A 15,358-nucleotide genomic window follows, 5' to 3' on the forward strand; every position below is an offset into this window, starting at 1 on the left:
GGCAGATTTGGACTCTAACACACTTTTGGGACACCTAAAAACAAAAATCAAAACAAAATTTGACTAATAAAACACTTTAAAGTAAAGGGGGTTTTGGTTTTGACGAATTTGAAAACAAAACAAGTAAATTAAAGAACTAATGAAATCTGCACGAATTTGAGTAAATTGAATGGATGGAAGGCTAGCTAGGAGGTTCTTCTCCACACATGACATACTTGCACATAAACCAATTTTCAGTTGTTCTTTCGATCAATCATGAAACTCAACACCCCAGGTTAATTAAGTCCGCTTAAATTAACCTTCAAGTTCTCCTTAAGTTATTGAATTGGATGAGAAAGTGCATACAACAATTCAAGCATTCTTCAAAAGTTCTTTACGTGAACAGCACAATAATGATACAATCAAAGATCATTAAGCATTATGAAAACTATAAGTATTGATGAGGCATTCGTTACTATGATAAGCATGAAACTCCTGCCAAGAATTTATTTAACGCTATCGTTTATAAGCGACCTCCACTAATTGTGAATATAAGTTTGTAACTATTAGGTGAAACTCCCTTATACTCTAGCATCATATTCATGCATGCAAACTAAATGTGCACTCTTAATAAACATACACGAATAAGTTATCAATCAAGCAGTTAAACAAATTGAATTCACAACTTATGAAATCACAACTGAAAGTAATCAAATCATATTGCAAGCATGAACATGGTTTCGAATTCCCCCCTAGCTAAGGGGGGTTTAGTTCCTCATACTCACAAAGCAAAGATAAACAAATTTAGACATTGAAAACAAAAGAATGAAAACACCTAAAAACGCTCCAACAATCCAACTTGAATGGCAAGCACGTCCAAGGGTCCTCCTTCTTCTCTTTGTTGCGGCACAAGGTGTGGTTTTATGGATGAGTGGTAAATTATGGTGGTGGATGGATATAGGTGAGTTATGGTGAAGGGTGGATGGATGGATTGTGTTCTCCCGACCAAGGAATGAAAGTGTAAGTGTATGGAGTTGTGAGATGTGAATGTAGTGTCTTTTGATGGATCTTTTCTCCTCCCCCTTGTTATGGTGAAGGGTGGATGTATTTATAGGCTAGGGAAAGGACCACCATCTAATTAAGGTGGTAGTGGTGTATGTTGTGGTAATGAGTGGATGTAATGGGTATAGTGGATGGATGTTTGGTAATGAATGGATGTAATGGGTGTAGTGGATGGATGTTTGGTAATGAGTGGATGTAATGGGTGTAGTGGATGAGTGTTTGGTATTGAGTGGATGTAATGGGTGTAGTGGGTGGATGTTTGGTAATGAGTGGATGTAATGGGTGTAGTGGATGGATGTTTGGTAATGAGTGGATGTAATAGGTGTAGTGGATGGATGTTTGGAGTTGTAGGTCAACACACTTGCACACACACATGCTGATTTCTAGCCTTCAAATCTTCAAAAACGTCCATCCTCATGTCTCCATGCTTGCACTATCCAATCTTGGTCCAAAAATACTCCAAAATGCTCCAAATAGCACTTTGTTGCTAACTTTGTTATTTGAACCTACAAACACACGAAAATAGCTTAAAATACATAATTGACTAAGAAATAACAACATAAATGCACCAGAACAAGCTAACTAAGTCGCATAAATATGCTCCTATCATATTTCCTATAACACAAGGAATTGTAAAACTGCATGGATCTTTGCACTTAGGAGGTAATTTTCGTTGCAACACAGCTGAGACATTCTCACTTACCCTTACCACCTCTTTGTTCGAAGCCCTCTTCCTTGTAGTGCACAACTCCTTCAGGAACTTAGCATACTTGGGGACTTGTTTAATTGCATCTAAAAGTGTAATGTTGACTTGCACCTTTCTGAATGTGTCAAGGATGTCTTTGTCACTCTCATCCTTCTTTGATTGCATAAACGTACGAGGAAATGGTGCATTGGTTGGAATGGAATTAGAAGTCATGGAATTTAAACCCAACTTACCTTTGGTGGTTGAATTAGGGTGTGTAGATGGCTGCGGCAAAGATTGCTCAATCCTTGTCGAAGGCAGGCCTTGCTCTTTCTCCTCAGATTGCATCTTTTTATCCTCCTTTTGATTAGATTTAGATGGGCTGGGATCATATCCAACTTCTTGTCCACTTCGCAAGGTGATGGCCTTGGCAGATTCGAAGCCTTCCTTTGGATTCACATCTGTGGAACTAGGTAACTTACCTGGCTCTCTACTAAATTGCCCCATGAACTCAGCCATTTGTCCCATCTGTCTCTTCAATTCAGTCACCTCTCGAGCTTGATTTTGCACTTCCTTGGTGTAATTGTGCATATCTTTGGCTTGATTTTCTTGACCCTTCGCCAACGTAGTTAGTAACTAAATAACTTGAGCATTATCAAAAGACGAACCTGAGTTATTTTGGGCAGGTTGTGTTTGGGGTTGTGCGGGTGCATACGGCCTTTGATAGATTCCCGGAGGTTGCTGTCTAAATACACTTTGTTGTTGGGTTTGTTGGGGCTCCCTCCATTTGAAATTTGGATGATCTCTCCAACCTAGATTGTATGTATTCGAGAACGGATCATTCCTTGGTTGGTTTTGACTCCCAAAACCCACGGCATTGGCAGATTCCCACCCTCCGTTCTTGATCAATTGAGGGCACTTATCCGTGAGATGTCCATTCATTGAGCACACGCCATAAGCAGCTACACTTTGTTCTTTTGGTTTTTCAACCACCTGTGAAAGAACAGTAGTAAGATTAGCCATTTGATTTTGAAGTTCGGAAATAGCACTTACCTCGTTAACTTGTTGCTGCTGTGGGTTGTCTCTTTGACCAACGCCTTCATATTGTTGAGCATTCAATGCTCGGTTAGCAATTAAGGTCTTAGCGGCCATGGGTGTTTTGTCCACCAAAGCTCCTCCCGCTAAGGCATCTAGCATTTGGCGTTCAATTGGTAGAAGCCCTTCGTAGAAATATTGAAAAAGAAGCTCATCCTTCATCTGGTGCTGTGGACATGAAGCAATAAGGGTTTTAAAACGCTCATAGTAAGTGGGAAAGGATTCACCTTGGTTTTGTTGAATGCCACTAATCCTTTTGCGTAGTAGAATGACTCAAGAAGTTAGGAAAAACTTCTAAAAAAATGCCCGTTTCATACTCTCCCATGATATGACAGTTCCGGGGGCTAGCTCATACAACCAATCTTTAGCCTTTTCCAAGAGAGAAAAGGGAAAAGCCTTCATTTTCAAAATGCTCCCATCAACATTCACAGGGGTCATGCTTGAACAAACAACCTCGAACTCCTTCAAATGTTTATTAGGATCTTCCATGGACAACCCATGGAACTTAGGAATATGATGCAATAAACTGGACTTTAATTCGAACTCGTCGGTCTTGTTTTGGGCCGCCCTTGGATATTGAATGCATAAAGGCAGAGCATTGTCCAATCCTGAAGCGGAAAGCTCCTTGATTGTTCGATTGTCTACTGCCATATCTTGGGCTTCTTCAAAAGTCCTTGCCGTGGCCTCCTCTTGCTCTTCTACTTTGTCTTCTTCAAGATCTGGTGCAAGTTGAGATGGTTGGGGATCTTGTTGATTCCTTGCTCGTCTCAAAGTTCGTTCAAAATCGTCGTCAAAGTCAAAGATATGCTTATGAATAGGTTGAGAACTTCGAGTCATAAACCACCTAAAACAAGAAAACAAGTAAAATCGGCAACTAGGAACAAAAACACATGAAAATAAACAAAAAGAAATAATAAGGGCTTAGCAAAGTTGCTAATCCCCGGCAACGGCGCCAAAAACTTGATGCGAAAAATTATCTTAACACACAAATTTAACCCTATTTTGACAACTGTAGTATAAGTATAAGTATAAGTAGGGATCGTTCTGGACGGGGATTAGGAGGGCTTGCTAATAACCTCTAAACTAACTCAAAAACATAAAACTAAACTTCAAAATAATTAACAAAACTCACAAGACTCAAAGCAAACTTAAAATACTCAAAACAGCTTAAAACAACTAAATAAACTTAAACTAAACACTAGGAATGACTTTGGACGAAAATTGACTTTTACTTGAATCAAAACATTTAAAAACACAAATTAAAACAGATTCTAACTAATTAGACACACTAAAGTAAAGGGGGATTGAGTTTTGGACGAAGTTAAAACAAACAAACAAGTATGAAAAACTAGACAGATTGTAAAACAAATTTGAGAAATAAGATGATGGATGAGATAGCTAGAGGCTTTTTCTCCACACATGACATGTATGCAAATAACTCGATTTCCAGTTACTACTTCATTGAATTATGAATGACAATGCTCCAAATTAACCGTGACATCACTAGTTAACTCTAAGATTTTCCTTGTTTTATTGGATTGGATGACATCATTCGACAACCCAAAACATTCTTCAAAAATTTCCTACATGACATCATAATAGAGATACAATCAAAGATCATTACGTTTAATGAAAATCATAAGCATTGACAAAGCACTTGCAACTATGACATCATGTCACTCATGCTAGGAATTGAACTTAACGCGATCGTTTATAAGCAACCTCCACTACTTATGAATATAAGTTTGTAACGATTATGTGAAACTTTCTTATATTTTAGCATCGGATTTATGCATGCCAATTAAGTGTCGACCCTTAATTAACAAATACAAATAAGTTATCAATCAAATAGTTAAGCCAATTGCATTCACGATTCAAGAGTTCATAATTGGAATTTTTCAAATTATATTGCACACATAATCATGGCTTTGAAATCACCCCTAGCCAAGAGGGGTTTAGCCACTCATATTTACAACAAAACAAAAGGAAATGAATTTAAATATTAGAAACAAAAGAAAGAAAACACCTAAACGCTCCAACGATCCAAGTTGGACAGCAAGCACGTCCAAGCACTTTCCTTCCCTTCCTTTGCTACGGCACAATGTGTTGGTGAGTGTTTGAAGGTTTGTTTGTATGGAGGAATGGATGTGAAGATGAATGGATGTGTTTGGATGAAGGTTGTGTTGAAATGGGAGTGAATGATCTCACCAAGTATGAACTAAATTTATGTTACACACACTTCCTTTTATAAAGGAAGTGCATGGCAATGGAGGGGAACATGGAGTGGTGTAGCAATTGAGTGCAATGATGCATGAAATCTGAAATAATGGAGGGAACAAGGAATGGTGTAGCAATTGAGTGCAATGATTCAATGTAATGATGCATAGCATGGGGGTAAAATGGAGTGGTGTTGCAGTTAGGGAACATGAATGATTGTGCACATGGTAGAGAAAGGAAAGGGAGGTGGAATGATGCAACAAATGAGTCAATGGAGGGAACATGGATGATGATGCACGGCATAGGAATTCAAAGGGAGTGCAATGGTGGTGCACGGCAATGATGGAAAGGTGAATGGTGGAGTGACACCCCTTTGTGGTTGAGCTCTTTGTCCGTTTTATATTAATTCTTCTTTCTCTTTAACACATTCTTAGCCTCTTTAGTCTTCAATTTCGTCCATCCATCTTGCTCCATGCATGTGCTATTCATTCCACGCCCAAAAATGCTCCAAAATGCATCTTATTGCTTCATAAGCCTATAGACCTACAAACACACGAAAATAGCTTAAAATACATAATTAACTAAGAAATAACAACATAAATGCATGAGAACAAGCTAATTCAGTCGCATAAGTATGCTCTTATCATCCTCTCCCTTTTGCACTTGGCAGACAAGAATGATGATAGGATTAATAATAAAAAGAGAATCTTATCTCCGCTTTTGCTTTTCCCGTGTTATTCGCAGGAGATGGGATCTGGGTCGGTGACTGAATACAAAAACTTCTTGAGTAATTGTAGATCTTTCTGCAACTCAGGTGTCATGGTTGGTGTAGGCATGTCGAATCAACTTTGCTTGTACGACAGAAGGTAGCCAACAAAGCGGTTGCTGAAGACATAAGTGTGGGGGATGCCCTCATTGGTTTCGTCGTCGGAGTTGTTTTTGGAGGACTTGACTCCGGTGACAATGCGTGGGAGGCTTCATATGCACGTCGTCGTCTATAAGAACACCACTGCCTTCTGCCAATTTTAGACTCCCTTGCCTCCGCCGGACATATCTTCTCCGAGCAGAAGCTTTGCAAACCGCTCATTCATCAATTCAACTTCAGACAACTTGGTCTGGGTTTTCTCCGTTATCGACGGCGGAAGGACGACACGTCGTCCACCTACTGCCGGCAAAACAAACGGCATGGGTGGCTGTGCCGACAAGAAAAGCCACTGGAGCTTTTGGACTCACTGACGTCAGCACTCCAGCTGTAACTTGTCGAAGCGCTCGCTCAACCGCAAAGCTCCGTAGGCCGATACCTTTTGTCTCCGATGTCAAAGAAACGCAAGACCCAGAAGACGCCTTGTCTCTCTTCCACGAGTACCACCAAATGGGCTTCAAACACGACTACCCTTCTTACTCTGCTCTTCTCTACAAGCTCGCTCGCCGCCGGAATTTCGAAGCCGTCGACGCCGTTCTCAGCCTTGTCCGAGATCGAAACATTCACTACAAAGATACCCTTTCACTGCTTTGTTTCAACATTACGGGAAAGCCGATTTGGTAGAGAAGGTCGTCGATCTTTTTCATCAAATGCCTTCTTTTAACTGTGTCCGTACGTTGCAGTGCTTCAATGAACTCCTTAATGTGCTTGTTGATGGCGGTAGGTTTTCAGATGCGGATGAGATATTTGGGAGGTGTTCTACATTGGGTTTTCGTCCGAATTCGATTTCGTATAATATAATGATCAAGGGGTGGCTTCAGAAGGACGACTGGGAAGAAGCATGGAAGGTATTTGATGAAATGCTTGAGAAAAAGGTGCAACCTAGTGTTGTGACGTATAATAGTCTTATAGGTTTTATCGGTAGAACGGGTGAGTTGGAAAAAGCTACTGGTTTGTTTGAGGACATGAGACAGAAAGGGAAATACCCAAATGTGGTAACATATGCATTATTGATGGAAGGTTTGTGCTTGGCGGGGAAGCATAATGAAGCAAAGAAGATAATGTTTGATATGGAGTATCGAGGTTGTAAACCACGTCTTGTGAATTATGGTGTATTGATGAGTGATCTTGGAAAGAGAGGGAAAACTGAGGAGGCAAAGTCTTTCCTTCAGGAGATGAAGAAGAGGCGGTTTAAGCCGAATGTTGTGATTTATAACGTATTGATTAACTTTCTGTGCAAGGAAGGCAGGGCTGCAGAGGCTTACAAAGTCTTGGTTGAAATGCAAGTTGGAGGCTGTGAGCTGAATGCAGCTCCTTTCAGGATGATGGTTGATGGGTTTTTGCAGATTCACGGTGGGGGTGAAAATTTGAGAGAGAATCGACATAACTTTTCGTGTCGATTCCCACATACGGCGCCAAATGTTGATGCACAAAACCGGAGGTCTTAGAACAACGTAAATCTGATTGTGAATCTGCAAAAAATGTAAATAACAGAAGATGTATCGTGGTTCACCCTAAGGTTTGGGCTACGTCCACACTGATATTCTATTTATCTGAGAGGTGAGGGAGAGAATGTGAGAGCCTCTGTAATGAGAGTGAGGCTTTGAGAGGGGGTGAGAGGACCTAGGAATTGGCCTTCCCTAATTGTGAGGGTGAGGAGTCCTTTTATAGAATAAGGGATCCTCACTTATTACATATTTGCCCCTTCTTTTATTACATAATTACATTTAAGTCCCCTGAGTATTTATATGAGATCTAAATATGAAGGCCCTAAGTATGGTACAAACACACCTCTTTACCCTAATCATTAACTTCTATTAATTTCCAACTTCCACCTCAACCTATCTAGAGTAATGACTAACTCCTCCTGTTTATTCTCTAATGGTTGCCAAACGCCAGTGAGAAAAGTAAAGCCAAACTCATCATAATCTCCTTCTCCAACTCAAACTAAAAATATCTCTAATTACATATGAACATGAAATACTACTAGCTAGTTTTTGAAATAATTTGTAGTAAAAAGTATTTTACATTTAAACTATTTTACATATCGAAAGTAGGTTCTTGCATAAAATAAATCTAATAAAATCATTACGTAAAAATAATTACCCAACATACACCCATATATATATATAACCATTTTTTTTAAATATGGGGTATTACATGCACATACTGCTTGAATAAGGAATGAGCACTCTCCGTACCTTGACTGTTGGACATTCTGGCAGAAAAAGCATGCTTACAAAATGCGGGAACCCAATTTGCACGCAATCCATAAATGTCTTCAAGCCTAAGTTTATGTTCTTATACCAACGTCTTCCACTTCACCTCGAAATCTTTCTTGTTTCAATATCATGCAAATTCTTTAAAATGCGCTCAACCCAACATTTTTCCTTGAATTTGTTAATAATATACCATATGCAGCACCAATGAAACGTTTGCTGCCAATCACCTTTTCTATAGCACCATCTTGTTCCGTAGTTATCACTTTCAACGGCTTGCCAACATAGCAGTAAGGAATTCTTCAAACTAAACCATTCAAAGCTCTCGGTCTTTTCATTTTTTAGGAATCCAATACCGTGGTTCGGCCATGGTTATTCACTCTTAACAAAGGAGCAAACATTATCCCACATTGAGGTTGAACGTAGTATCAAACACAATCATATCATCAAAATAGCCATAACCACATCTTGACTTAGCATTGCCCAAAAGAAATTGCCAAGTATTCCAGCTTCGTCAATCTCCAAATTGTTTTCCTCTTTCTCATCCTCAAAATGCTTAAAGAGCATTTTTGCATCATGCTTGCTTAGATGAGCTCACAGTTGTTGTTCGGAATTATACATATCCTTAGGGGTGCATTCAATATTTCTAATTCCTCCACTTTTCATCTCCAATAAACTCACTTGTTTACTTATGGAAATATTTGCATGCACACATTGTTCAATCATCACCTTCTTTACCTTGTTTAACCTGACGATGAGATCTAAATAAGTGTGCAGCATTTGCCACAAGGTGGTTGTGTTCTTCACTGAAAACTGATGCGACAAAGTTATCACGACCAATTGGGTTCAACAGCGCAACTTTTAGTTTTCAGTCACTTCTACTATCTCCCCACTTACCATTCCCATTCGGTTTGGGATTAGCATCCACCTTGTTTTTGCCTTGTTTGCAACAAACAAAATCCTTCATTACCAAATAATCACCATCACTGTCATTTTTATTATTATGTTCATGAACCCGAAAACCAGATGCAAGTGCATAATTATTGTAAAAAATGTACCCTTAATCCAACGAATAAAACTTCATATTCAAATTGAGTTTCAACTCATCGACTATATTTGGTACCACAAATTCAGCCTCCCTGCACTAAATTTATCTCCTGCATCTACATCCTCACTTTCTTCTATACTTTCTTCTATTTCGAACTTATCCACCATTGAAATCGTATTCAATAACTTGCTGCTTCAAGGGTATACAAATGCAACAACTTATCAGGACCCAGCACAAGTTTTACCTGTATATATCCAAAATTGAACTTGAGGATTTTCACGATATCCAGTTGTAACCACTTTGGAATAAAAATTTCCAAAATAAAAAGCATCTTACAAACGCACCCGAAATAGATTTTCAAAACAAAAGACTTGGATCTTAATCTAAAAGGGGAACAGAAAGGTGGAGGCTGCAAACCTTCATGCAAAACTATTTCCTCCTGAAATCGCCTCCTCTCACCCTCCAATCGCCTTCTGAACACTTCATGTCTCTGACAAAAAATCAAAAATCACCCACTGAACAAAAAAACAGTGTATTGAATAACACCGGGTCCTAAAGACTCGGTTCTACACGTGAGCTCGCCTTTTCTTAGCGGCAAATCATAGTCTGCACGGATAGTCCGCGCTAATGGACACCATGTTAAACACGCCCAATAGGTTTTAACCCAAACAAAAAAACAAGCAAAAAAGCTCCACAGATGTTCAAGCGTGACTAGTAGAGAAAAACCTAGAAGCCTAGGTGATGGATGTTCCACAACGGATTTAGATCCTCTCTTGAGCTTATGGAGAGGATCCTCCTGACCAGGACACTTGGGCCGTTGGATGAAAATTCAACGGCTACAAACAGGAGAGTCCCTTTAAAGTTATAATAATTATAACTGTTGAATTTTCATCCAACAACCCACATGTCTTGATCAGGAGGATCCCTAATTAAGCTCAGGGAGGATCCAAATCCGTTCCGCAACAGCTTCCCAGAATCCAAAAGCGGCCGACAACCCGTACTGCCAGCTCAGCACCACAATTAACTAGAATCCAGAGGAGATGGATAGATCATGCATAGTGAGGACGTTTATGTCGTTTTGTATTTTTTATTACAACCAATATCATATGCTAATCTACACTAAGAGGAGCAAGAAAGAAGGATTTGAACCCGAAACACAACGGATTAAAGAGGACAGGCTAACCACCAGATACTTGCATTGAGAACTAATTTTTAGTACAAAGGATATTGATGAACTAAATACATCTAGGGAGATAGAGAGGGTACATATCGTAGATCAAGATGATAATTAACCAAACCCAGAAAACACATTCACCAATAAACCCAAAAAGATAAATAGAGAGAGAGAGAGAGAGAGAGAGGCCATGACCTTTCGACATCCATGATTTTCCAAGAATCTAGCATGATCTATGAAACCAATGCAAACAGTGTTATTAGACATCACATATATCTAGGTTACAAAATGCTTTACAGTGAGCAACTGACAAACACAAGGCAACAACCAAGTGTATTCACTTAATCTAATCTGCAAAGGTATACAATGGAATAAAACTTGGATCAAATACATGAACTCAACTTACAGAAACCATAGAGGACACACACCTACTGCAAAAACCAAATAAGATGACATCCTCCATCCTCCAAAACACCTTGTGCCTTTTTCAAAGTATAAGCTGTATTACAAATCCCAGCTTCAATCTTGTGGGATCACTGTTGCGAATGATCAACTTCCCTGTTTAGGGCTTGGCTTACTTCCAGACCCCTCTTCTTCTATCTTCTTTCAAATCACTGGGGACAATAGACACAGAATCCACGCATAGCCCACCTTTCGAATGTGTGCAATCAATCTGTTTCATGGAAAACCTAATTTCTGTTACTGGATCTGTATCGGTGACAGTAAATTCACCAACCTTGTACTCAACCCAGCATCCACGCTTATGGTTTCCATATGCATCCTCATGTTCAATTTCATCCAAGCAGCATTCATATGATGCTTGCTGTCCATCTGAAGTCGACAACTCAAATCGCATGGGCTTTAAATCCCAACCATGGGTGTGCTCAAAATTGCAGACACGTCGTCCCAATCTTTTTGAGAATCTTCCAATGTGAAGCCTGAAAGACAAAGTGTAGATATCAGCGGGAAACGGGAACTTCACCACCCCATCTACTTCAAACCACCATATTTGCTGTAAATACGCCACCACCTGAAACCTGCAAATAAAGAACAGAGCATGCAGATCATCAACATCTATAAAATATAATACATCGTAATGCTGAGAAAAAAAATGAAGAAATAATGAATTGACAGCAAGCTGGCATAACTTGCAATCAATGTTTTAATTGTGATAACTGACCCAAAAGAGATTTATGAACATACATTGCTGTAAAAGTATTAAAACACAATAGTTAGTTGATGTAATGAGATCAAAGGTGGCAGCCCCAGTCACAGAAAAGCATAAGCTAATCTCTCTGATTGAGTGGTGGCGTTGAAAATCAGAAATTACCTTTAACAATGACTACTGATGAATGGCATGTGAGAACTACATTGGCAATTCTGATTCCACACAAGAAACTAGTACACGAGAAATAAACCACTGCAGAAAGAAACGCACTAATTACTAGTGCATTCCATAGTGACAAAGTGGTTCACCCTTTTCAGTTTGACATAGGCCAACCAAGATTCTCCACTGACCTTGAGGAGTTTCTAATTGTCCGTATAGAGTGTAGACCCTTTGTAAACATTATTATACATAGATAAGACGGAATTTGAGCGAATAAGTGGAACATTCTACTGCCATGATTAACCTTGATTTCTTGAAGACCCTGACTTAGAACAACTCTGTCAAGACCAACTAAAATTTCATTGATGTTTTGTAGTTTAGACTTTTAGGCTCTGAACTTTTAAACCTCCAGTTTTACCTAGATTACATTCCTTGTTTGGTAGTGCACTATCCAGTGAACTATATATTAGTACATACACAATATATCTAATATTAAGTAAGGTAGCGAGAGGCAAGTGTGTTTCTAGTAAAGCAGAACTCAGTTACTACCAAATATAGGAAATATTGTACATTAGCTGACAACAAAACTTAATTTCCAACTGCAACTTAACAATTGCATTTGTTCTCTCCTCGATTGAAACTATAGCTAGCCATTTTCATAAAGATAAACAGTTTCATTTTTGAGAAAAATAAAGATTATAACATACAGGTCTTGAAATTAGGTTCTCCAACCAGCTGAAAACAAAGATAGGAATTTATTTTGGGTTTACTGATGTACAAGTGTATGCAAATCAGAAATTCGCTACAAAAACTATGAAATGAAACATATACCCCAGAAAAAAACAATAACTCCTTAGCAGTTGGGCGCAATAAAATCAGTTACAGAACGTGTTGAATATAGAACAACATGAAAAAAATGGCATCACCTGCTTATCTGACTTTTTATACATGTATTTTTCTAAAGGATAAACACGTGCAGGTTTTAGGCATAAATTCATTCAACTTTGAGAATTCAAAGCTAGAAAGACATCTTAGACCCCCAGTGTAGTAATTAGAATAATGACGTTAAGTAACCCTCCCAATGTACAGAACTACAATGATAGAGAGGTGGACCATAGTATTCAACCTGACATGCCATACACTATGTAATTATATCAGATGACCAATTAACTAACAGCACCAAGCCAGTCACAAACAAGATAATATAGAGAAGCGTGTTCAAGTATAAAACAACCAAGCAAGGATATATTTTGCTACAACAACAAAGAGAATTAACCAACAATACAGACTTCTATACAACAACAACAAAGCCTTTTCCCACTAAGTGGGGTCGGCTAACAATACAGACTTCTAAAAAAAAAAAGGTCGTACCCAGTGCACAAGGCTCCCGCTTTACGCAGGGTCTGGGAGAGGTGAATGTCGGCTAGCCTTACCCCCATTTATGGAGAGGCTGCTCCCAAGAATACAGACTTCTATAAAGATAAAAATTTTATTCTTTCATGCATCCTCAACATTTGCATCAAATATATGTCAAACCCGATAATGACATAGTTCACCAGACTCCAGTCCACAAAATTAGCACATGCACTAATTATAGAATGGATTGCACCTACTGAAGCCTAATCTTAACCTGTGAGTGATCTGCTCTCACATAAGAAAAGCGTCCATAGTACCATAAGATACTACCATATCTTCCCTGCACAAAATTTTCTTCACCTTCTTGATAAATGTAGTATCATTTCATAACATGTGGGAGACAAATTTGCATGCAACTGGCATATAATACAATGTTAGTAGGAAAACCTACAAGACCATACTCGTGTGAGCCAAAATTCTGTTTAGCACTCAACTGATGTTCACCATGTGTTCAATCATTTGAGATGGATGCCATGACTGTCTATTCAGATTAAATTTTGTGCGACTAAGACATCACCTAGTTGGCAACCATTTACAAATAGATGCCTCAATCCCTCCTCGCCAAATTTTCTAACAAGTTATTAGAGAATGAAAAAAGAACCTAAAAGACAAGAAAGTGTCCTGATGAAACAAAAGATATAAACATCTTTCAAGCACGAATATCAGTTCCTTAAGAGTTTCTGATTTCTCCTCTTATTTGGTTAATATAACTACTTAATTATCACTAAACAAAAAAACTTGACTGAATGAGCAGAAGCTCAATTAAATTTGCAAAGCCTAAAAAGTACTCCCAAACAAAGAAAGGAAAAAACTATGTATATCAAAAGCACAAACTAGTAGATAATAGATAATTAGCTAACCTAGATTCTTCAGTAGGAATCCAGTTCCAGTATCGCCTATCTTCGATCCCAGTTATCGCCATCCCCTTGGCAGAAACCGACATGCAAACCCTCCCTGTGACCCTGTCTATCCACACTACCTGCAAAACACACCAAACACATAAAAAAAAAAAATGAACAAATTCAGATATCACCAAACCCAAAACCCTAATTCCCAATCACAAACAAACAACCCACCTTATTGCCATCGTCGAAGGGTACAGGGCGGGAGAGCATAGCAAAGATGTCCTTTTTAGAGAGATTTTGGTACCTCTGAGGAGGCACCAAATCGAGTAGATCATGGTAATTTGGGGGCAACTTGGATTCCCAAACCGAATCAGACGACGCCGCACCGCGAAACGCCCTGTTGAGCCTCGCAAGATTGCAAATCTCAGGCGGAGTCAGGTACATGAAGACGCAGGCCACACAGCTCTCCGGTATGTCGCCAAGACCCGGTCCATGACCAGACCCGTTCGCCCCCTCCGTCAGGTTCGAGAGCGAAGCCCCCATATCCTCTCCTCCTAGATTTCACTGTATCTACAGAGACTGTTGTGCTCCAATCAGGTCATGGCGTCCAACGCAGATATGTTTGTAAGGCGGAGAATCGAAGAAATGGATGGGTGGGTTTTCTTAGGGTTTTGAGGAAGATGGTGGGGGTTGTGTGGCGATTTGGAGTGTTTGGTTAGTGAGAAAGTGTAGTGGGAAATTCTAGCATGGGTTTTTGGGTTTGTGATGGGTTTTCAAGTCAATCATATTTTCCGGGAAAATTTTGCAAGGTGGGGAAGTCAGGGAGAGTTGGAAGGGACGGAGGAGCTGAGGGGAGGGAGGGAGGATGCAATTTCGCTCCCCACCATTAGTTACTTACCGTGTAGTGTATTACAACCCATATTTTTTTTATTACGTTATATTTAGATGGATATTGTTTTTATTCTTGTATATTGCTGGACGATGATATCTCCGCTTAGTTGTGTTTCTATATATATATATTAATGATAAAAATTAAAACTGAAAAAAAAAATCTGGAAAATTAAAAATAAAATTTAAAAATGGAATAAACCCTAACTAGTTGTAATCATGAAAACAAACTACCTACAGACTTTGAGCCAATAACAAAAACAATGAAATCTCTTCTTAATTTGCCGATGGAGTCTGCAAAGCTTGGATGAGATTGTTGCCGAAAGTCTCCCTACTATCTACAGAAAAATCACCATTAGGTAAGCGAAACACAATCCTATATTCGTTATTATTGTTCACATATGTAGATAGATTAATCAGGCTTTTGCAATTTTTTTTTTCGTTTTGTCAGTTCATGAGTTGATGATTTTTCTACCCATTT

General features: G+C 39.0%; 1 protein-coding gene and 1 pseudogene across 1 annotated transcript; one reads left to right on the forward strand and one right to left on the reverse strand.

Annotated features, from left to right (window-relative positions):
• The first annotated feature begins 5,638 nt into the window (after positions 1–5,638).
• On the forward strand, positions 5,639–7,694 carry LOC126592174 (pentatricopeptide repeat-containing protein At1g07740, mitochondrial-like; annotated as a pseudogene).
• A 2,918-nt stretch (positions 7,695–10,612) lies between these two features.
• On the reverse strand, positions 10,613–14,908 carry LOC126592710 (F-box protein PP2-A15-like). Its single transcript, XM_050258471.1, has 3 exons — positions 14,221–14,908; positions 14,005–14,123; positions 10,613–11,438 (listed from the first exon to the last, which is right to left on the reverse strand). The coding sequence occupies exons 1-3, from the start codon at positions 14,530–14,532 to the stop codon at positions 10,976–10,978; spliced, it is 894 nt and encodes a 297-aa protein (XP_050114428.1). The 5' UTR covers positions 14,533–14,908; the 3' UTR covers positions 10,613–10,975.
• Between the last annotated feature and the right edge of the window lie 450 nt (positions 14,909–15,358).

Source organism: Malus sylvestris, chromosome 12, assembly GCF_916048215.2.
Source record: "Malus sylvestris chromosome 12, drMalSylv7.2, whole genome shotgun sequence".
Lineage (NCBI taxonomy): Eukaryota > Viridiplantae > Streptophyta > Magnoliopsida > Rosales > Rosaceae > Malus > Malus sylvestris.